This window comes from Sitophilus oryzae, unplaced genomic scaffold, assembly GCF_002938485.1.
Source record: "Sitophilus oryzae breed Bouriz unplaced genomic scaffold, Soryzae_2.0 scaffold_1660_pilon_pilon, whole genome shotgun sequence".
NCBI classification, from domain to species: domain Eukaryota; kingdom Metazoa; phylum Arthropoda; class Insecta; order Coleoptera; family Curculionidae; genus Sitophilus; species Sitophilus oryzae.
Window position 1 is genome coordinate 957310 of NW_022146348.1, and position 23662 is coordinate 980971.

The 23662-nt window shown below is 32.3% G+C and overlaps 1 protein-coding gene and 2 long non-coding RNA genes across 4 annotated transcripts; 2 read left to right on the top strand and 1 right to left on the bottom strand.

Annotated features, from left to right (window-relative positions):
- Positions 1 to 4840: 4840 nt before the first annotated feature.
- LOC115880920 (39S ribosomal protein L38, mitochondrial) lies at positions 4841 to 16298 on the bottom strand. The gene is made up of 5 exons (XM_030898253.1): positions 15988 to 16298; positions 15753 to 15908; positions 15374 to 15698; positions 10161 to 10456; positions 4841 to 5165 (listed from the first exon to the last, which is right to left on the bottom strand). The coding sequence occupies exons 1-5, from the start codon at positions 16127 to 16129 to the stop codon at positions 4873 to 4875; spliced, it is 1212 nt and encodes a 403-aa protein (XP_030754113.1). The 5' UTR covers positions 16130 to 16298; the 3' UTR covers positions 4841 to 4872.
- A 3861-nt stretch (positions 16299 to 20159) lies between these two features.
- LOC115880914 lies at positions 20160 to 21467 on the top strand. Of its 2 annotated transcripts, none has more exons than XR_004049959.1 (5): positions 20160 to 20533; positions 20593 to 20695; positions 20751 to 20915; positions 20990 to 21060; positions 21270 to 21467. It is a non-coding gene; the product is annotated as an uncharacterized LOC115880914 (long non-coding RNA). The 2 variants fall into 2 exon arrangements; XR_004049958.1 differs by having other exon boundaries at positions 20163 to 20533; positions 20990 to 21056.
- Positions 21468 to 21576: 109 nt separating this feature from the next.
- Positions 21577 to 22020, top strand: LOC115880916. Its single transcript, XR_004049960.1, has 2 exons — positions 21577 to 21796; positions 21860 to 22020. It is a non-coding gene; the product is annotated as an uncharacterized LOC115880916 (long non-coding RNA).
- The last annotated feature ends 1642 nt before the right edge of the window (positions 22021 to 23662 follow it).

A 23662-nucleotide genomic window follows, 5' to 3' on the forward strand; every position in this document is an offset into this window, starting at 1 on the left:
TAATTTTATGCTATATTTGTATTATTAAATTTAATCGCTGAAAGTACATAATATTCAAAATAATTATTGTATAATCTCGGCATGAAATCGAAATCCTCGAGAAAAAAATCGAAAAAAAAATAAATTGAAGCAAATATTTTTTAAAAGTACAGGGTGGCGCATAGGGAATGCAATCCCGCACCAAAATATCAATCCCGCAAACCCGCGGGATTAAAGCAATAAATCCCGCGGATCCGCTAAATTGCGGTACTGTAAACAATAGTCATACTTGGGTCCTAAATGGTACAAAAGGCATTGTATATTTTGCATAGGCCCACAATATATTGATATAGCGTGTATCTTAAACTAGCTGTACAGAAATTTGGACACCGATGTATACAGGGCGTTCAAAAATATTTTTAATATTAAATAAACTTAAATTTTATTATAATTTATCTACTTATTTGATAAATAAAAATATTATTCTGATTGAAGTTTTTTTTAACTTGTGTTAGTTATCTGCTTGTAGATACACTCTATATCAATAATTGTTTGACATATGCAGAATGTACAAAGTTTTTTGTACCATTTAGGGCCATACGTATGACTAAAAATGGATATTTTTCGAAAAAAACGTCGTATTTTCCTTAAAACAAAAAAAAATAAAAAACCGATGAAATTGTTTTTTCTAATTTCAATACAGATTCGTCGTACTTGGTATAAATTTCGATTTTTTAAAAATTGTAAATTTGCAGTAAAAAAGATTCTTGATCAAATTTTCACACTCTTATAAAACACCCTGTATACGAGAATTCGCTAAATATATTTTCGAAAACCACATCAGCATCTTAATCACAATAGATTCATCTAAAACCTGGTCCAAACCGCATCCCAAAATCTTTTTTAGTTCAAGAGATATTCAACTTTAAATTTACCCTAAAATTTTGCTTGTCCCAATAATTATGTCCGGCAATTTATTTGACGAAATTGTCCACAAGTACTAGTTAAACGCTTTTCTTCACTTACGCACATACGCCAGAAAGAAATCTAACAATTAGCCTTTTTGTTTCACTTATTTTTAATGGCCAAGCCGTAAGGGGAATCCTCCGGGTTCCGAGCGTCGACGCATCGGCCCGGAACGAAGCGATTTGATCTTAATCGAGATCGATTCGGTTACCCAGTAGTAATGTTTCGATCCCGCGGATCCCGCACGGTAAATCCCGCGGATCCCGCACGGTAAATCCCGCAACTTTCATCCCGCGGAATCTCAGAGGGATCCCGCATTTGCGGGATCCAGCATTTGCGGGATTGCATTCCCTAGTGGCGCACCTCATTCACCTCGGTTGATTATACGAAACCGGAAAGATGTAGAAACAAAATATTTTATGAGTATATGTGGGAAGGCAATGTGCACAATTTGAAATTATTTTGAAATATACAGGGTGTTTGAGAACTAAGATCCATACCAAAGTTATATTTTTTCTTATGGAGCACTCTGTATTTTATTTAATTTTTTTTATTTGGATTCTTGGTCCCAAAAAAAGGTATTTATTATAAGAGTTAAACATGTTTAAAATCTTTGGTTTTTGAGATATTTAAAGATATCTAAAAATGCATTAACAAATAGAATAGATTATTAACACCCTGTACATTGCTTTTCAGAATTAATTCTTGTGCTGACTTAAGCCAGAGAAATAAACTTTGATGAAAAATTTGATTGCTTTGTTTAATGTGTACAGGGGTATCAAAAGTTGCTGGTCTATTTTAAATATTTATTTTACATAAAAACTTCGTTATTTCAAATGCAACACCCTGTATTTTTTTAAATAAATCGAAGCAGATTCAAATGCTCTTTCAAACTATATTAGGGTTTCCTATACCTATCTAGCTCAGATTTTGAATAAAGATTTTATTTTATCTACACTACCAACTCTGAGAAATAGGAAATAGGTCAAGTAGTTTTTCGAAGGAACGCTTATCAGGAAGATTCCTATTTGGATATCTTTGAGCATAAGCTCTTGAGGCCAATAAATAATTTTCCTCACAAAATAAAATCACTAGTAACATATCCATTCGTTACGCCAGCAGATACGGCTTTATTTTTTCTTCATAAAATAAAGAATACTTACTTATGTATATACTTACTGGTCTATTGTGAATGGTTTGAGAAACAAAGCTTCTTCGTCTAGCAATATCTCTACCTCACCTGAGAACCTTAACGATTACTTAGTAAATGTAGCCAAAAATTTAACTAATACCGTATGTCCTTCTCATGATCCACTTTACAATATCTCTCTAATGATAATGTAAACTTACACAGTTTCTTTTTTTCGCCCGTAGTTTCAGTAGAGCTTCGCAGTACAATTAATACCATCAAAAATAAATCCTCATCTGGGACCGACGGCACAAATTACCTATAACAGATGCGAAAGAACACCGAATTACGCGTTCAGGTTTCTGTGACAAAGAGTTCATAGACAATCCGCATCAATGTATAGTTTGGGTTATTATTTGTATGGGTGAAAATAATCTGCACCAATATGTTATCGAGGCATACAAAAAGGTCCACAGACTTCGAGACATACGAAAAATCAAGTCCATTTAGCGTGTGTCGCAATTTTCGCACCTTAAAAAAATAGTTTTTTATAGCTATAGCAACTGCAGCGACTATGAAAAAAGCTGTGTGATTTTCATAGAAAATAAGGGCACCTGTAATTCATTTGAGAATGTTATAAATCGCTAAAAGAGGTTTCAAATCTCTTGGATTTCTATTAATATTAAATAAATTTTATTAAAAATTGAACTAAAATTGTTAGTATCATTAAAAACAATTCAAAAATTCAAAAAATTGTATCAGTCAAATTCCCTCATTTAAGGTGAATATTAAAGTAAGTAAAATACAGCTCATTCTAAGCTCTACTTATCTTTAAGAAAAATTTAAATCATTGTTGCAATTGGGCCTTAATGCCATTTCGAATGAACAATAGTATTAATAATGTACATTATAATAATAATAAATTTTATATCATAGTGTGTATTAAAACTACTAAAACACTTTTAAATTGGTATTATATTAACAACTTTTGTTTTTTAATCCAAAAAAAAGTTACCAATTTTCTCAATCAAAATATTTGTGGTCCTGAAAAGGACCTTCGTTTTCCCATGTTCGTCAAGGTAGGTAATGGGTAAACGGTAAAAAAACAGGATAATGAAATTTAAAAAATTACAAAAATTGTTCAAAAGTGCCTCCCTCTTGCATTAAACAATAACCCAAACGATCATAAAATCCCCTCCTCACATTGGATAACATATCAGGGGTGACAGTGTCAAAGGCATTAAATATTTTCTGCCTTAACTGCTCCAAGTTTTGAATTTCTTCATGGCCGTAAATTTTAGATTTTATGTACCCCCATAAAAAGAAATCATTCACCGAGAAGTCAGGTGAAATTAAACGTCAGTCTAAACAAAACTGTCATTTTTGAAAACTTGTCAAAATTTGGACACACGCTAAATGGACTTGATTTTCCTATGTCTCGAAGTCTGTGGACTTTTCTGTATAATCTCACAGTAATTTAATAGATTGCTCGTCATATTATATCAGCTCGTAGGAGATTAGGAAAAAAAAAGATATTTATAGTATAAAAAATTAATTTATTTAACAAAATTTAATTAAAGATGTGACAAAATAGTTACATTTCTATTGGTTCTATCGGACTTTTTTCGACTATATAAATCTTTATTTTTTGTAAACTTTAATGTATAAAATATTTTCAATCTAATATATAATTTAATGATGTAAATAAGAGGAAATTTCTCACATGGGTGGTCAAATCTATAGTTTTCATTATATCAAACAGCCTCTGAATGTTTTCTTCAGTGCAAGACTCATCAAAATTTAATATAAATAATTTTTCCAGCCTGTAAATAAAATGAACAAATTTTTCCACTTTCATGATCAAAGGCTTTTAAATGGGTAAATAATTTCGAGTTATCCAGAGATTCGGATTTTTTGCAAATTTTAGACAAATATCACATTGATATATTTGAAGACCCTTTTTAATGATGTAGTCAAACATAATTAAAGGCATTTTGAGTTGAAAACATTTCTCAGAGGCTGTTTGATATAATGAAAACTATAAAATTTGACCACCCATGTGAGAAATTTCCTGTTATTTACATCATTAAATGATTTATTATATTGAAAATATTTGATGTATTAAAGTTTACAAATAAAGATTTATACAGTCGAAAAAAGTCCGATAGAACCAATAGAAAGGTAACTATTTTGTCACATTTTTAATTAAATTTTGTTAAATAAATTAATTTTTTATACTATAAATATCTTTTTTTTTTCTTATAAATAAACACATTTGCATCCCATTTTAAATAAGATATACAAATTACCAAAACTTAGAAATAACAGTTCAAAAGTTCAACAAAAATCCTACACGCGTTTTTAAAAAGAAACATATAACCACGCACTATGTCATTCCAGCAAGCGAATACGACACAGCATAGGTTTCCGGACTAAACGACTGGTGTATTTACACCACTCAATAGGCGTGTCGGGTTTGCCGAGCGGTTTCCGATGCAGTCGCTTTCTTTCGCATCTGTTATAGGTAATTTGTGCTTTAGTTTTAAACAGTGGCGTAGCAAGGCGGAGGCGGAGGGGGCGCGGGCGGTCCGCCCCCGGCGGCGTCCTTCCAAGTACCTGCAGGGCGACAAAAAATTGTTATAAGAGCGGCGGATTGACTCTGTAGGGGCGGCAAACCTCTCTCCTAGAGACTCTCCGCCCCAGGCGCCCCTAACCCACGCTACGCCACTGGTTTTAAAGCAGAATTTTAAAACAGAAACAAAAAAGAACTTTTAAATAAACATACTTTATTTTTTTGTCTATTCGATATCATTTATCCTGCCCCATTTCATTCTAGACTTCCGAATTTCAGTTTTCAACCAAGATGGAACTGATGAATCTATGAACACAGCATTAGGGTATGGTACAGGTGGTGGTGTCGCTTTAAATGGATGGACATTCTTCAGTTTTCTGACTAAAAACTCTTTGTTTACTTGTTTCGAATCTCTGTGCTTGTCCATATATAAATTGAAGGGCTGTCTTAGAGGAAACCATTCATCTTTCCGGATATAGGGTGGCGGAAAGTCATACTCATAAATTGGCTCCTTCATATCTGATAAAAAAAATAATTTACAATATAGTTACATATAGAATTATCACTCTTAGAACGTTAGTAACAAGAGTCTCTAAACGGATGTACTCAGGAAAAAAGACAAAAAAAAATCAATATGTAAGGACGGGTACATACATAAATAAATACTTGAAAAAACAGTTGACAGGATGTCATTTTGCTGCATTCGCTTTTTGTGTCTGTTCTATCTTTTCGTGTCTTAAATACAATAAATACATTCAGTAAAAAGTACTAAGTACAAGTTCATAGCAGCTATAACAACAAACAACGCGACTTGACACGGCAGAGACTCTGTCGGTAAATGTGAATCCCATCGAAAACATGTATGTAAAAAATGCGCAACACAATTCTTCCAATATAAAAAGTTATGAGATCTCATGTAAAACCAAGTCAGTTTATTTTATTTAGTTAACACCTATTCAACAATTTTGTTAGAAATTGTGAGTATCAATATTAGTTATCTTTATTTCTTTAATAATTATGACTTGGCAATTGCACGATACAATATTTTATATTAATTAAAAAACTTTATTCTTAAGTACACTGTTTAGATTTACTTAGTTATTACTTAGTAATCGAAACAGTAGATTATCTTCTATACTAATATACAGTGTGTCAATTTTAAAACTTCCCACCCTTAATATCTTTCTTGCAATTAAAAATATGAAAAATCGGAAAGACACGTCAATTTTATTTGTAAGAAGGACACTTTAAATTAATATTTTTAGCCTTTTTCTTTTAACCTCCTAGAAAGGGGAGATGTCACCCTTACAATCTTAAATGGGAATGGGGGTCAGGTGGCACATAGTTTTAAAGGGCGTTTAATTATCTTTTCAGTGGTATCCTACTTTGTTGCTTTTTGTCGACTGGTTTCCGAATAATCACGTTTCAAAGTTACAGAAACAATTAAACATGCCTGCATTGAGATTTTGGTTTTCAGTCTAGTGTTTACACAAAAATTATTGCAATGGATCTCCTTATAGTACAAAAGATTAGAAGATCACATTACACCACTTACGCCCTATCTTATAAGTCGACCAGAATGTTGTTCATTTTCCTGTTAACAATAATAAAGTGTGTTTTCAAACTCCTCCCTAACATTTCGGAAAACTTCACCGAGAATTGACCGGCATTCTGCTGTAATTTGCCTTTTAAGATCATCAATATCAGTAGGTTGTGCTCTATAAACAATGGATTTAAGATGTCCCCAAAGAAAAAAGTCTAAGGGTGTTAAATCCGGTGATCTTGGAAGCCATTCAATTGGTCCCCTTCTGCCAGTCCATGTACCCGGAAATATTTCGTTTAACCACTGTCGGATCGGAAGAAAATAATGAGGTGGAGCCACCGTCCTGCTGAAATGTTAACAAATCCTCCTGTATAACTGATTAGAGGTTGCCACTCATTCGAATTTAAGAAAATACACGTTAATGGGCGCGTTCAGGGACGGTCAGCGGCTGAGTGGCTGAGTAAGCGGTTTCCCTAAACGGTCTTTTTTTACACGCAAAAACAGTCAGCCGCTGAGTAAAATACCCAGCGGTCGGTCAGCCGCTGTGTTCCCTGAACGCGCACAATGTTTATGATGTTTTCTGTTTATTAGTATTTCGACTCCCCTAGAAAAATATAATTGCTACATTCATGTTTCCACCTAATCTTCTAATTATTTGTACCAGAAGGAGATCCATTGCAATATTTTTTTATAAACACTAGCCTGAAAACCATAATCTCAATGCAGGCATGTTTAATTGTTTCTGAAAGTTTCAAACGCGATTATTCGGAAACCTCTGGGCAAAAAGCAACAAAGTAGGATATCACTGAAAAGAGAATTAAACGTCCTTTAAAACGATGTGCCACTTGACCCCCATTCCCATTTAAAATTGTAAGGGTGACATCTACCCCTCCTAGGGGGTTAAAAGAAAAAGGCTAAAAATATTAATTTAAAGTGTCCCCCTTACAAATAAACTTGACGTATCTTTCTGATTTTTCATATTTTTTTCTGCAAGAAAGATATTAAGGGTGGGAAGTTTTAAAATTGACACACTGTATAAAATCCTTAAGTGACTGACATACTGATTAATCGCGATCCTGCTCAAACCACACTGCTCAACGTAAGATGTTCAATTTTGGCGTACAGGTTGATTCTAGAGTGTAGAGGTTCGATAAGAAGGGATTTTTCGAAATTCCATTTCCAAGAGGGTGAAACCACCCCTCAAATATTACAATATTTTTAATTTAAAAAACGGTCAAGTTTCCGAAAAAACGCTTAAAGACGTATATTTTATTTTGTTTTTTTACATATTTTAAGATTTTTTAAAAATGTATACAGGGTGTTTCGAAAAATCTGGTCATTGATTAATCACGATCCTGCTTAAAGCGCTTGACGTAAAAAGTTGATTTTTGGAAAACAAATTGACTTTAGGATGTAGAGGTTCGATAAGAAGGGATTTTTCGAAACTCGAATTCTAAGGGGGTGAAACTATCCCTCAAATATTAAAATATCTTTTATTTAAAAACCGGTGAGTTTTTCGGAAAAACTCTTAAACACGTCTATTTTATTTTGTTGTTTTACATATTTTAAGATTTTTTATAAATTTGTACAGGGTGTTTCATAAAATATGACCATTGAGTAATCACGATTCTGCTTAAACTGCTTGACGTTTAAAGCTGATTTTTGGCAAACGGATTGACTGAGGGGTGTAGAGGTTCGATAAGGAGGGGTTTCTCGAATCTCAAATTCCAAGAGGGTGAAAACGCCCCTCAAATATTACAATATTTATTATTTAAAAAACGGTTAGTCTTTCGGAAAAACGCTTGGACAAGCATAATTTATTTGGTTTTTTCACATATTTTGAATTTTTTTAAAAAATCATACAGGGTGTTCCAAAAAGTTGGGTAAATTTTCTTGGGCACGATTCTGCTTAAACTGCTTGACGTAAAAAGCTTATTTTTGGCAAACGGATTTTTCGAAAGTCAAATTCCAACGAGATGAAACTACCCCTCAAATATTACCAAGTTATATAATAATATCACCATATTGTTTTTTCTTAGGCCGACATAAATGTGAGAAAATTTTATTCAGTTTGTATGTTAATGGAAATTCTTGCTTTGCTTTATCGTCACAATTACAAATAATTAATTCGACGCGAACGAAGTCGCTGGTACATGCTAGTTCTTTTATAATTCTGTGGTACTATGGCAGAACCCAATATGTCAATAGGAAAAAAATGTTAAAAATGGGGTTTTGCCTTAGTACCACAAAATTATGGTACTGTGCAATTGCCAAGTCATTATAATTATTACAAAAATAAAGATGACTAATATTGATACTAACAATTTATACCAAAATTGTTGAATAGGTGCTTAAAGGGAGACTAAATAAAATAAACTGACTTGGTTTTACATGAGATCTCACAACTTTTTATAACGGAAGAATTGTGTTGCGAGACTTGGTATTTTTTACATTCTATGTTTTTGATGAGACTTATGTTTTTGACTCTATGTTTTTGATGAGACTTAAAATTAGTAAATAAAGAACATTTTTCTTCATTAGACAAATCAAAAAAGTTACCAGAAGTAACATCGAATTAGTGATGGGCAAAACTGTTATTTTTAGATAACAGTTGAAACTGTTATAGTTATTTATAAAAACAGCTTAAAATAACAGCTTAAAAATAACAGGTTTCTTTATTTTACTGCTAAATATCTGAAAGAGTATGAGGCGGTCACCGCCAGGCGTATTAACGCAGTTGCAAGTTGCAACATTTACGTGCTCGGTGGTAGTATTTCCAGGGTGTCAAAACATTTCTAAATATCGATTGTTATCTAAAATACCTCTGTAAAAACGGTGGTTGTTTACAAATAAGCGCTGTTTACAAATTGCGATATAAAAAAAGGCAAAATGCCGCCACTCGTCTATACCTGTACATTCCGGTCAACCTACGCCCTGCCCCTCGATCCACCTGAATTGCGTAGCAGTGTACAGGGTGCATCTCACTCGACGGGCGAGAAGCTCTTTGTTATGATTTTACCATTTGCGGTCAAAAAATAGCAATATAAGAAAATGTGTAGTATATTCTTTATAAGTAAACCAACTACACACTAGAGTTCGAATTAATTTTACACTTAAATTTGCAAAGATGAATTTCTACTTAGGTATTTATTCTGAAAATTTTTCAGAATAAATAAATACCGAAATATTGAAACTTAATAACTAAGTACTGAAACATACAGCGCCATAATATCTCGACCTCCGCCCGTTATGCTCGTAACAGGTTGAAAAACCATGTATCTAAAACCACTGATGCGTTATTCTCCAACCTGTTTCGAACCTCCACCGACAATCGACCGATGCAGCAGCGTTACTTTCCTACTCCGATTATCTCGACCGCCGCCTTTTATGCCCGTAACGGGTTAAAAAACAACGTATCTAAAATGACTGCTTATTTTCTATACGTTATTCTCCAACCCGTTGCGAGCCTCCACCGACAATCGACCGATGCAGCAGCGTTCCTTTCCCACTCCTGTTATCTCGACCGCCAGGCGTTATGCCCGCAGCTGTTTCAAAAAAGCTGCTTCTTTTATATCCTATTATTTTTAAGCTGTTGCAAGCCCAACACGACCATCGACCGATGCAGTTAGGTTCGCCGCGCCACGTAGCGCATTCCCCACTCCGTTGTCCGTTGTATCTCGCCGCCTGTATCGATGGTTGTCGAAATAACATGTTTACTATCCATACTAGCTGTTTTTTGGAATTGCTTCGAGCAGCATCGAATTTCGTGACGGTGCAGAGCTCCGACTTCACAAACCGTCGATCTCTACGTGTCGTTATTTTATATCTATTATTTTTTAGAAGTAGTAACGGTTGCGTTATGTTATTTCTAAAGAATTGTTATAAAATAACAGATAGTGAAATAACAACCCATCACTACATCGAATGTTTATGATAACTTCAACTTATACCAACTGATAACATATACTTACTTAATATTTTATTAAAAAAAGTCTTGACATTTGGGCTCCAATCTGACTGGAAAAATGAGATTCCAGCAGGAGTAATTTCATCTTGGAAACTCCTGTAGAATTCATAAGTGCTAAAAGTTCTTTCGTCCAAATCTATACATTTTCCTTCCTTTTTGAATGCAGAAAAATCTAATTTCTTATTTTGCTTATATAAAATATAAACAAATCTGTGGAACCCAGTGCCTTTGGGTGGAAATGGTTGAAGATAGTCAATTATTGTTTCAGCTTTATCCAATTGGTTTGAAGGAATATTTCCACTATAATTAATTATATAATTAGTTCAGTTTCATAAAGATAATTTAATGGGTGACCTAGTGACTTGAAAAAACTCCATATCAGGTTTTCTATTGCGGATTTTACTTCAATATTTTTTGGATTAAATAGATTGCTGTATATTTTTTTGCTCAGTGAATTTGCCATAACATTTCTGTTCCAGAAAAGCATTTAATTTGGTAGATAGTGCATAATTATTATTATTAATTTTATAACAGTATCCTTTTTAAAACTGATTATACTAATGTATGATCGAAAAACAAACGGCGTCAGCGATGGCTATGAAACGTTGTCGTTTTTATGTAATCGCTGTCATTTTATATGGGAAATGTCATCGATCGTCATTGGATGGCGTTTTTTTTTCGATCATACGGTATAAGATAAATGACATAGTATATACCGGGTGCGTCCAAAAGTGGCTCGCCCCTATAACTTTTTTATTTTGTCAGTTTTTTGTATATTACATAAATTAGGAATGATTGACATATGACGTATTCAAATGTTTTCGATCGCTTCCTGTTTCATCGGAAATGACTCCAACGTTTGACTTTTAAATGACACCGACGGTATTTTTTTCGTGCCATGAATTTTGGTACGACTGATATTGGAGATGGAGAACTACCCTCTATAAAACCGTCCCAGATACTGGCTTTTGTCAAAGCCCTGGGACTGTATGATGAGTTATGATTCAAGAAAGGGGGACACAATGGATCTGTAAGGTCGAAGTGATTAACCCCCCTCCCACTCATTCTAAATTCTAAAAATTCTACTTTACAGAAAAAAGGTTTATTTGAAGTTGTAACATGCGGTTCATAATAACAATTTGACTCTAAATACCAAGTGTGTGGTATCAAATTATTAATAAAACAATGCTTTTTCCAAATATGCTAATGAGCCACCCTCGTTCCATTTGAAAAAATTGAGATATGATTAAAATTATGATTTGGGCATCTTTTAACCGGCCAGGACAAGACACAAAAAACATTAGACAATCAAATCTATTTTTCCAAAGTTCCTTGGTTAAAAAATAGTGTTTTTAACATAGCCATATCACAGATTGAAATTTAAAATACGGTTTTTTATTAAACAAGAATGTCAAAAGTTGACATATGATATGTCATTTTATTCAGAATGTTACTTTCTATCAAATAAAGTTAAAAAATAAATAGTACTGAAGCTGTGGTTGGTTCCTTGTGAAACATCGTTTAAATATTAAACTTAAAAATATTAACATTATTAAATTAAATTCAATTAACCCGAGAATACAATTTACTATTGAAAAAGGTATAATAATACCATCAATTTTCTTGACATTACAATTATAAAACAGTGTAATAGATTACAGAATTGATATTTACAGAAAACCTACTACCACAGACACGGTAATACATAGTCAATCACACCAATCCTGGCAAATCAAAATGTCACCCTTTCATAGTTTAATTCATAGATTAGTAATGTTTCCACTGAGCCCAGAGAATTTTAAAAAAGAGTTAAATATTATTAATCAAATCGCCATCAACAATGGATATAAGTGTTCCCTTATTGATAATATGCTAAAGAAAAAACAAAAGAAAATATTAATGAAACATTTTTATTCCGCTAATTCTAAAGACAATAGCAATTATCGACTTTTAAACTACATTCTCCTAATTTAACTAACAAAATATCAAATAATCTCAATAAGATAGGATGTAAAACTATTAACGTAAATAAAAGAAATTTAGGTCAAATTTTATTAAATAATAAAGACAAAACTAATGTCAAAAATAAGTCGGGTGTATATAGGGTGGATTGCAATGATTGTGATGCCGTGTACATAGGCCAAACAGGTAGAAATTTAGATATAAGGATTAAAGAACATGTGAAGTCTATTAATAATCTCCAGCATAGTTCTGGTCTTGCAACTCATTGTATAGTAAATAATCCCAAATTAATGAAAACTCAATTAAGTTACTACACAGAGAAACAAAAGGTAGACTCTTAAATTACATTGAACAGTTAGAAATACTAAAATCTGTTAAAAACGATAATAATGTTAACGACCAACAAGGATTTCTAAACACATTTTGTATTAGCCCTATTGTAAGCTCTCTGAACCCAACCCCATAGCAAATATCTATATAGTTACAGTGTAGTTAGATGATTAGTTCTTAAAAACTCTTGGAAAAGGCCTAACAAGCCGAAACATATATGTAGAGTTAAAGTTACTCTTATTAAAATTTTTTTGATACATCTAAAAGCGTGTTTTATTAATATAAAGTAAAAAAATACCGAGGGTGCCACTTAAAAATCAAAATTTGTTGTTATTTATAGTGAAACAGGAAGTGACCAAAAAAAATTAAATACGTCAATAAATCCTAATGTATGTTGTATACTAACATACCAAGTTTCATTTTTTTATCTGAAAAGAAGAAGGTGAGCCACTTTTGAGACGTATCCCGTATAGAGTGATAGTCAAAAGTAGATTGAAAAGTAAATTTCTCCACTCCTATTTCAAATGGAATACCCTAGTTTTTATAAATAAACGAATTTTATCTAACTCAGTTTTGATACATATTTTTGATATCCAAATCTGTATTTGTAATATTGTTTTACAACAATCAATTTCAGCTGCATAAGCACAATAAACAATTATTATTAATTTATGAAGTGAATAAATCAAGATTACAGTTGAGGGTTGGAACCTTTGGTGTTACACAGCAAAATAAAACACTAAATCACCACAATACACCAAAACACTTTTACTTTTACACTGGACGCGCGTTTCGCTAACCATGTTAGCATCATCAGCAAATGATTGTAAACTAAAATACAATCTACAATTGGAGCGTTTATATACTCGCTCGGTGGGCACAGAGTGGGCGTGGCAAGATCTAGCCAGCCGAGTCAGAACCCACCGAGCGTAACAGATTTTCGCCACTAGAGTAGTAGGAACAAAGAACTTGAAGGAATTGGACCGTTGTCTCTGTTCATACTATGTTTACATTTATTAATTCTGATGCTTTCATATGCCAAAAATGGAGACAATGGGCTAATTTATTCATGAGCAGGTTTGAAGTGGAGGCTAAGAATCAGTTTGAGTATTTTCCAAGAGTATGGTTTAGGTATGTGGATGATATTTTTGCTGTTTTTGACACACATTCAGACACCATAGATAATTTTATTTCTAAGTTAAATAATCGTTTTCCTTCCATTAAATTTACACATGAAATTGAGAACAACGACAGATTACCATTTCTAGATGTATTAGTTATTAGAAATACTAATAATTGCCTGGAATTTGATATCTATAGGAAAAATACCACTACACGCAGATATATTCCTAATGAATCATATCATAGTATTGAACATAAAATGGCTAGTTTAAATTTCTTAGATTACATTAGGAATGTAGCTGAGTGTAATGGATATTCTCCTTCACTAGTTGATAAAATAATTAAAAAACGTAGGTATAGGTTAATGATTTCTGAAAATTCGACTTTTCAAGTGGAGAAAGATACGTCAAAATATTTTTCAATACCGTTTGATAGACAGTTATCCCGTGGTCTAAAAGGATTTTTTAAGAATGTCAATTATAAACTTGTGTATAGTGCTAATAATAAATTACAACAATTATTAGGTAATCCAAAGGATAAAACACCTCTACTGGAAAGGTCGGGTAATTATGAAATTTCTTGTAAAGATTGTAATCAGAAATATGTTGGGCAAACTAGAAGATCAATATTAACTAGATTTAAAGAACATTTAGCTCAGATAGGATATGGTAGACCGGATAAATCTTGCGTTGCCGAACATATTGTTGATAAAGAACATTGTATAGATCTTAATAACTTAAAATTACTGAAACAAGTATCAAATTACAGGCAATTAGATGCATATGAAAGCATCAGAATTAATAAATGTAAAGATAGTATGAACAGAGACAACGGTCCAATTCCTTCAAGTTCTTTGTTCCTACTACTCTAGTGGCGGAAATCTAACTTTTACGCTCGGTGGGTTCTGACTCGGTTGGGTGCCCACTCAGCGAGTATATAAACGCTCCAAATGTAGATTGTATTTTAGTTTATAATAATCTGCTGATGATGCTAACATGGTTAGCAAAACGCGCGTCCAGTGTAAAAGTAAAAGTGTTTTGGTGTATTGTGGTGATTTAGTGTTTTATTTTGCTGAATAAATCAACATTGAACATTGTAAAACGCGCTCTACACTATTCGTGAAATAGAACAAAGTATGTCAAATAGTCAAGGGGATTATCTAGGGTTCCCAATCGTCCCGGTTTGACCGGGATTAACCAGGAATCAGAAAGTTTGTCCCGGCGAAAATTTTGCCTTGGCCGGGACCCAAAAAATCACATTTACATATAATATATTTGAATTTCTAATATTTAATGTTTTGTTTCAGTTATTTAAAAACTTAAAAATAATTGTCCCAGAATCGCCGATGCTCAAGTTGGGAACCCTAGGATTATTGCGTATTTCCTCATCTAATGAAAATAACCCAAGACAAGGTAAAGTTAGGTAAGGAAATATGAAATAGCCCAGTATACTGTTCGACCTTGACATCTTAAGCTTAACTTTATTACACTAAGCCAAAAATATTCCATTTAAAAAACTAAAAATAAATTTGAATCACACTATGTAACTATAAAAATTATTTTAAAATATGCATTACTATACACCCAATTTTAATCAAAAAGGTTGAAGTGAAAATCTCAAATAAGCTAACAAGACATACAGGTTTTTGGGAACACTGTGTCATCCTATATACCATTAGATAAAAAAAACCGCGTCAGCGATGGCTATAAAATGAAAACCACTACAAAACAAAGATCATCATTTCTGAGCCAACTGGCCGCCGTTTTTTTTTGGGTCATAATATGATATTACTAAGTCACTTACACAAACCAATGGATATATTCTTTTTCATTGTTAGTTAAATGACCATCTGGATTCGTGAGAAGTAAAGTCCATAATGATGTTTCGTCTGATTTAAAGTTTACCGAAGGTTTATCCTTTGTTTCTTCAGGTTTTAGTACATTACCATAATATACTGGATTAAGAATGTCATTGTTGCCATATGTAATATTTAACGGTACCCAGGCATTAAAATATGCATCACCAAAAAGGTGTTCAAAAATACCATAATGCTCAGCAATTCTTCTAATATGATATGGCCCTGTCGTCTCTAGCCAATCGTTATATGACTTTTCAATATCAATTTTGACTAAAAACAATTTAAGTTATAAAAAGTTGATCACTTGAATATAATTATACCTACGCTGGCATTTTCGAGATGCTCTTTCCAGTTCGGGATCATTCTTCCGCGAACGCAAAATTTTAAGGCGTTCTTGTAAAAGTTTAGATTTGTTAATTTGTGGTGGAGGTAAACCAATATCGACTTTATAATGTATAGCCGGATCCTTATAATTCTTTGCTTAAAACGGTAAAGATAAATAAAATGGTTAATTGATTACCAGAAGTTATTTAATTAACTTGTGGAACATAATAATTACCTGCTAACTTTTCTTCTAAAGATTTTGCAATACCTGGTGGTTTTCCTCGTAAATGATGACCATTCCTAACAAAAATTAATGAACCAGGTCTTGCATTATCATATAAAGTAGAAGTTATTATCTTTATTAAAACACTAGACATTTTTTAAGTATTAGGTAAACATAGCAGGTCATAGGAAAAGAATAAAATTCATAAAATTTTAAGACCTTTAAATTCTATGCATAAAAAACAAAGGTTACTTTCACATTCTTCTTCTATTGCGAACTAGGACTAATCTCAACGGTACCTACATTGTTTACGCGGAATTCGAACTGCGATCTTCAGCTACCGTATGATCAAAGATTATTACTTTGGTATGATTGAAAAAAACGACGTCCAGTTGGCTTGGCTTGGTTGCGTTCGGGAAATGACGATCGATGACATTTCCCATATAAATTTACATAAAATAAAAATGACAGCGATCTTCATTTCATATTATAGGTATCGCTGACGCCGTTTTTATTCGATCATACGATATATATATATTTGCCTTCTATGACAAGCTCTTTATCTACAATCATACAAAGATTGCAAAGCACGCTTCATTATATAATTTTTGTTCAGACACGCATTGTACTTTCAATTAGATTTCTTTCTATATGATATGCAAGACCTTATTGTTGGTGGGGAAGCTCCTGGTCAGGTGCTAGGGGGAATCCCCTCTTGCACTAAGGAGCATCTCATTGTCTTGTCCCTGGCTAAAGTGTCGTGGCCAGGAAATTGCACCAAGACGTATACCGGAAAACGGGGCTACTTCGGACAGTTTTTGAGGTTTTTTGTAAGTTTCTTGACCTAAGTGTGTTCAAATTCAACCAATATTATTTGTGTGGGTTACTGCATCCTTCCCCTATGTCTAACTAAAAAAAATGTTTAACTTTCTTTTTCTAACGTATATATTTTTTTGTTTGAAAAGTGTACATGCCTTTAAAAATGTGTAAATTTGATGTTATACCAGTTAAAAGGAAACTTCGGACAAAAATATAAGTTTTAAATAAAAATCAAGTTCATTTTTTAATAAAAAAACTCAAAAAATTAATAACTTCAAACATTATTTAAGACATTTTTATTAAAAAAGATTGATTATTTCTAAAAATATCAGTCAAAAACTTTGCCTCTTCCTCGATACTCAGCACTGGTTGCCGTCCTGGATTCTTACCATGAATCCCCTTAATATTATCCCCAATTGTGGATTTGGGAATCCTATAATACTCGGCCGCCTCTCTTAAGGTTTTTCGCTTGCTTTTGACATCTGCTACTGCTTGCTGTAACCTCTCTGGTGAATAATTTTGGTAGGGGCCATGGTACAAAGAATACAAGGTATGATCGATAGCGGCTCCAATTTCGTTCAGTTCGCGCATACCACCTGTGACGTCACTAGGAAAATAATGAATAAATAAAAAATAAAGAAAGTTGACAGGAGATCTGCATTTTTTGGGGTTATGGTTACGAATTGTTTATTTTTAAGACTTTTTTTAGTTCGTTTAATTTAATAATTACTAAAACCAGCAGTTTCAAAAAAATATATTTAAAAATAATAATTATCTATTAACATGGATTTGGACCATAATAGGTAAGAATACTAAATTTATTTCTATATTCGGTATAAAATTGTTTATTAGGTTTTTTAGTTTGCGATGTTTATGGTAAATAATTTTTATGTTCATTGCCTCTGAATTCTCACATGAGGACAGAGATGAGGATATCTATGGAAAAGTAACCATAAGAGGAATTGTTACATCATTTAAAAAAATGTTGGGAATTATATTGTTTCCCATCGAGAAAAAGTAGAAAATGCCAATGCAGATGAATGTATTGTAATTGTGATAGAAGCAATTCCAAGGGTGAAGTTTATTATAATAAGTAACCTGTGTTTCTTTTTATATGTAGATGTTTCAGGTTTTGAGAATAAATCGGTTGAACGTAAAACCCAAAATTTAGAGGAAGTATTTGCATACCCAGAATATGCCCATCAAGGATTATATAGCTCAAATTTCCTTTGATCGTAGGCAATTATTCAAGGCAAATTAACTTTTTAAGTGACTGAAATATTAAATAGTTTACAATATGGTATATCACTGTAAAATATATTACTTTTAGGTACAATTAGGGCCAGATACATTTCAAAAAGTAGAATATTATTTTATATTAAATGAGGTATTGTACCAACAATCAATTTATATTAATACCGCAGATTAAAAATAACAGAAGAAATAGTTCTTTCTTTTATACTACAAAATAAACTATCGAATACAACAGTATTTAAAAAAAGTTATGTCCCGCCGAGATTCGAACTCCGGTCTCTCGCTTCCTAGTCCAACTCCTTACGCACTGCTCCACAGTAACTTGCTTAGCGATAATTCAATGACGGTATATAAACAAAAAAACAGGTTTATAACAATACCTTGACGATTTGAACTGGCGCGCGGAGCGTGCTGACCAATAGCGCCTGTTATCACCTGTGACGTAGCGACCAACCTGCGCAATATCATACCTTGTATTCTTTGTACCATGGTAGGGGCGACCAGGGGGGTGACAGTGAAATAGGAAAATTGGAAACAGTCATTAGTGTCAATCCTGTCATCTCCTGACGACAAGTATGGCCGCCTAGACAAGGACAGCAATGTTTCTGTCTAACTATTGTCTAACTTCACAGTTTAGAATTGACAGATTTCAGAGACAACTTCAGATTTGTTCTAGAACAAATTTCGACGCCATTTTAATTCTCTCCGGTTAGTTTTGTTTTGTAAATTCAATTTGATATTTCGGCAGAAATTTATAAATATAAAGGTAGTAAAGCATATAAAATATATTATTACATGAACAATCCTGGAGAAAAAGACGTTTCTGCAGTACTAGGTATGTCCCATGCATATTATATAAAAATAGGTAGTAAATAAACACTATTTCTGTATTTTTTAGATGCAAGAAAATTTTGTTATGTTTATGATCGGCGATTTTTTTGAAAATGGAAACAATTTACAGCAAGGTAAGATCATTTTTAACTATAGCCAACATTAGTTGTCTCCAGTATGTGCGATTTATTGTCAATAATGCAGTAAATCTGACCGATACAATCTGACTGTTATCCGACTAAAAGTCTCTTTTTGCTTCTTTTTGATTTACAAACCAGGTCTCTTTGGGAATAATGGACGCTTTTTTTAAACAGTATATTTATATTTTATACCTTGATATTTTTACATTGTTAATTTTAGTATAAAAAAATTTGTTTTTCTGTTTTCAGATTTTTGTATAAGGCTCCCGTTTTCATGTCTGCCCCCGTTTTCTATCCTTGATGGCTGTGAATAATCGTATTTATTTACAAATTACTGTAAGTCATGCTTATACCTTACTAATTTACGTTAAAATTGCATATAATTAAGTAATTGCTGTAGGAATCATTCAATTCTTTATTTTTTATATTTATTTAGTCCCGTTGTCTCATATTTCAAATAAATATGTTTGAATAAAATTTTGTTTTGTTTTATTTATGATAAGAAAGAGTACAAAATACGTTTAAACTGAAAGAGGGCCCGCCATTGAATAACCGGAAACGGAAATAAAAATGAAGCCATCATGTCAACCTGTCAATTGGAAAATTAGTTCTCCAGACGACAACGAAGGCTTTCGGTGGCGTATCGTGTTTCCACGATTTAACACAGAGTTGACACTTCTTTCTAGTTAATTATTTTATGGGGGCGACTCCCCAGTTGCTTTTTGTAACTTCGAACCATGTCCGAAGTTAGCCTTCAAAATATGATTTTTTTGCTTACGACCGTCTGGAAAAAAAATTGAATGATTAAAAATCTTCAAATTACATAAAACATTTTCAGATAATATACCTACTAAATACTGGAAAAAGTACGACTTTATGAATAATAGGTTTAGTTGTACGCCAGTTACTTTTTCCACTTTAAAAAAACAACAAAAATTGCATACTTACAAAAATTGACGTAAAAAATACGCCGGGCCCGTAAAACACTTGGTACTTAAGAAACGTCTCAGGACAACTGTTTTAAACACGTTCCCAGTCCACACGCGGCCGCTTTGATGATTTCGCTATCCTCCTCAATTTTTTTCTCTTTCAAGGAGCCGTTGTCCAAATTTACCCGTGCTGTCCGAAGTAGCCCCGGTTTAGAGGTGGCGGTATTCGTCCTACGGGGTATTTGTCCTACCAACCGAACGTCACTTCGGGCATGTTCGGTAGTCCTAAAAATTCCTGTTTCAGGAATTTTGTCCTGGCTAACGTACTAAATCTGTCAACGTCGCATACTTTTCAATCTTGTTTTGTTTTGGAATTTGACAAGATTAACCTCAGAAAAAGTTTAAAATTATAATTTTTATGAACATTGACGAATAATGTTATGAATAATGTAATAGAACCTGATATAAAATAATCCGGAAATATTTACAAATAAAGCATAAACAAAATGAAAGTGATAGCAACACGATTACCTTTGATAATGTGTTTTTTATATAAGAATACGTCTACATGGGTTGAAATCTCAGGTGTGTATCTAGATAATATGTATTCAAACAAAAGCTGTAAAACGATTAACAATTTTTAGAAAATATTAAGCTATCCACAAATTCCTGAAAATAAATTAGCCGTGATTTGCGGAAAAAATGTTCTTAATTATTTTTCCCACATGATGTCCTTTCAGGTTCCAGGTATGTGATATTGTTTTAATTGCAAGATCGTAGCTTACAAAAATTCATTCTTCAGGAAACAGCACGGGCATGTATTAGGCATAATAAGTAATTATAAAAATATGAGCAAAAATGAGATGGTTTAAAAGAGTGAAAATTTTAAGGTTAAGAAATCTGAAACTCAAAGGAAAACTGATTAAAAACTGATAAATAAGTACCGTTAAACTGGAAAAGCAAACTAGTAAGTATTTTATTATGAATCTATTCACTATAACATTGTGGTATTTTACGAAATGTATTTCTTTTGAATTACAGCTATACGCATAATACAAAAGACAATTTATCATCTTTAAAACCATAAGGCATATGATATATGAGATAGGTAGGTATGTACCATGTGGTAGGTACAATATGATCGAAAAAAAAACGGCGTCAGTGATGGCTATGAAATGAAGATCGGTGTCTTTTATATGTAAAATTATATAGGGAATGTCAAGGATCGTCATTTCCAAGCCAACTGGACGCCGTTTTTTCGATTATATGAGACATAAGTGTCAGCCTTCCTAGACCACAGACCTTTATATTATACTTCTAGCACAAGGACATATCGGCAAGCCTTAGGTTGGTGTTTACGCGTGTAGGTGTGAATCGCTATGGTGATCTGGTCGGAGATAGAAAAATATAAAATATTTATTACATAACCACACTTAATCTGATGATTTCCTATGCATTCAATACCAAGTTCAATACATCTGATTGTAATAAGCATATTGGCCATACTCTTCATATACATGAAAATCGTATCAATCGTGTATCACATAGCACATTTAAGAGGACTGATCCTATAAAGGCATTTATTTTTGTTTTCTATTTATAACCTCGTTAACTCATTTATTTTGTAGATTTATTGAATATTAAGCTCTAGGATAAAAAAACCTGCTTAGACAGAACATGGGTATTTTCGAATACTTTATTTAGAAGATCTTGTCAGGACAATGATATAAGATTACAGAAAAATATCTGACGTAGGACAAATGTATAAAGTCTTCAGGATACCCTTCGGGAACAATTTAGAATGATGCAGCGTAAACTACAGTAAAGTCTGAACATTAAAGCATAAAGGTAAATAAATTATCCATACATGTGTGCAGCAAAGTCGTAATATAATAAATTTATTGTTTTCAGAAACAAAATCCACAACTTATTCTGCCAAATACAAATAGTACACATCTTATTTTACTAAGCGTGTTGACCGTACTCTTCATACACACAAAAATCGGCACCCAAGGCCTGAAATGCCAACTCTAGTATACCTATTCTATGTAATAAATATTTTTTTAAGTATATTTATTTGTATTATTATCTTTCTAGATTAAAATATTTTTAATCAGTCTGAGAATCAATATGAATTTATTTTTAAAAAAGAACGAGTATACCTAAAAGCAAAAATGATTTAAGTTAGTATGTCAAAATAATAAGTTAAGGTATTTTTAGAAAACCTGTATTTTAAATTGCAAAAGCTGATAGAATTTCAAATATTTTTCAAACTAAAAAAATGTATCGATCTGAATTAATTTTTCAAATATAACCAGAAAAAAATATCTATCTTAAAGTTGCAGCTGTGGTTGCAATACTCTGTATTGCTAAAAAACATTTTATTTATTAAAATTACAAAATTACGGTATAAAGTTATAAAAAAGTACTTTATAAAAAAAGATCTCCAAATTGTCAAGAAAATAATAAAAAGGGAAAATTCTGAAATTTACAGAAATTTCTTTTTCACTTTATTCCAATTATGTTAATGAGAGTGAAAGTAAAGACTATGGAGAGCTTATTCGTAGTAAAGTAACTAGTTAATTAGTTATTCTGTGTATAGCAAAGACTACCTGTAACGACCCCTAAAAGTAGTTAATAATAATTTAACATTAATAATTAGGTATTTCTTGCCTGAGTGCCTTGAGACAAAACCGGTAAAATAATAAGAACAAAATATGTGAGCAAAGGAATTCATAAAAACCGTAATATGTAAAGTTGATTAAAACAAATTACATATAAATATATATAAATACTGTAAAATCAAAAAAAAAACAGCTGGAAGAGCAGCAATTTTTTTTCAATTGTATAGTACTGTATGATCGAAAAAAAACGGCGTCCAGTTAGCTTGTTAATGATTATCGATGACATTCCCCATATAATTTTAAATATAAAATGACAGCAATCATTATTTCATAGCCGACCACTGTGACCATTGTGTATTATTCTTATTACTAATACTGCACCCAATCACTTTTTTGACAATAATCTATAAAAAATAAAAAGGTAAACAATTTTTCATATTATAAAATAATTTATTTCATTACAGGCCATAGGCACAAACCGTCATTTTTACTCCGAATAGGACATGCTATTTTTTTCAAACGTCACAAATATTTTTTTAAACAATTTCAAACTTTGCAAATAATAAACAAGATTTAAAAGTAATACCTTGTGGTCTTAATTATTGTTGTATGATCGAATAAAAACGGCGTCAAGCGATGGCTATGAAAGGCAATCGATGACATTTCCCCATATAAATTTACATATAAAATGACAGCAATCTTCATTTCATAGCCATCGCTGAGGCCGTTTTTATTCGATCATACGGTACTTATACCGAGAAACTATGGTTACACTCGTTGAATTTGACACTTTATATCAGTTTAATAATATATTTTCGTACTTTTGTGCTTATGCGTAAAAGTGCTTTATTTTTATGCCTAGGCATTAAAATTACTTTTATTTTATCAATCACGTCGCCAAAATTAATACTTTTGTTGCGTTTGAAAAAAAAATCATTTATTTGTAAGTTTTATAACATATCTAATTAAATTGGGCCGAAAGGAGTCAGTTCTGAACACACATCCGTGGTTCTGAATCATTCTTAATTTATTTTTAAAAAAGAACATAAATACCTAAAAACAAAAAAATGAAAGTTAGTAGATATGTCAA

Bases quoted from the DNA above. Each gene is read 5' to 3' on its own strand.
- LOC115880920 (XM_030898253.1), bottom strand. From the start codon at position 16,129: ATGTCTAGTGTTTTAATAAAGATAATAACTTCTACTTTATATGATAAT. The intron at 15,909-15,987 runs GTAATTATTATG...TACCGTTTTAAG, and splicing joins TTTAGAAGAAAAGTTAGCAG to CAAAGAATTATAAGGATCCG. The intron at 10,457-15,373 runs GTAAGTGACTTA...AATTAATTATAG, and splicing joins GAATATATCCATTGGTTTGT to TGGAAATATTCCTTCAAACC.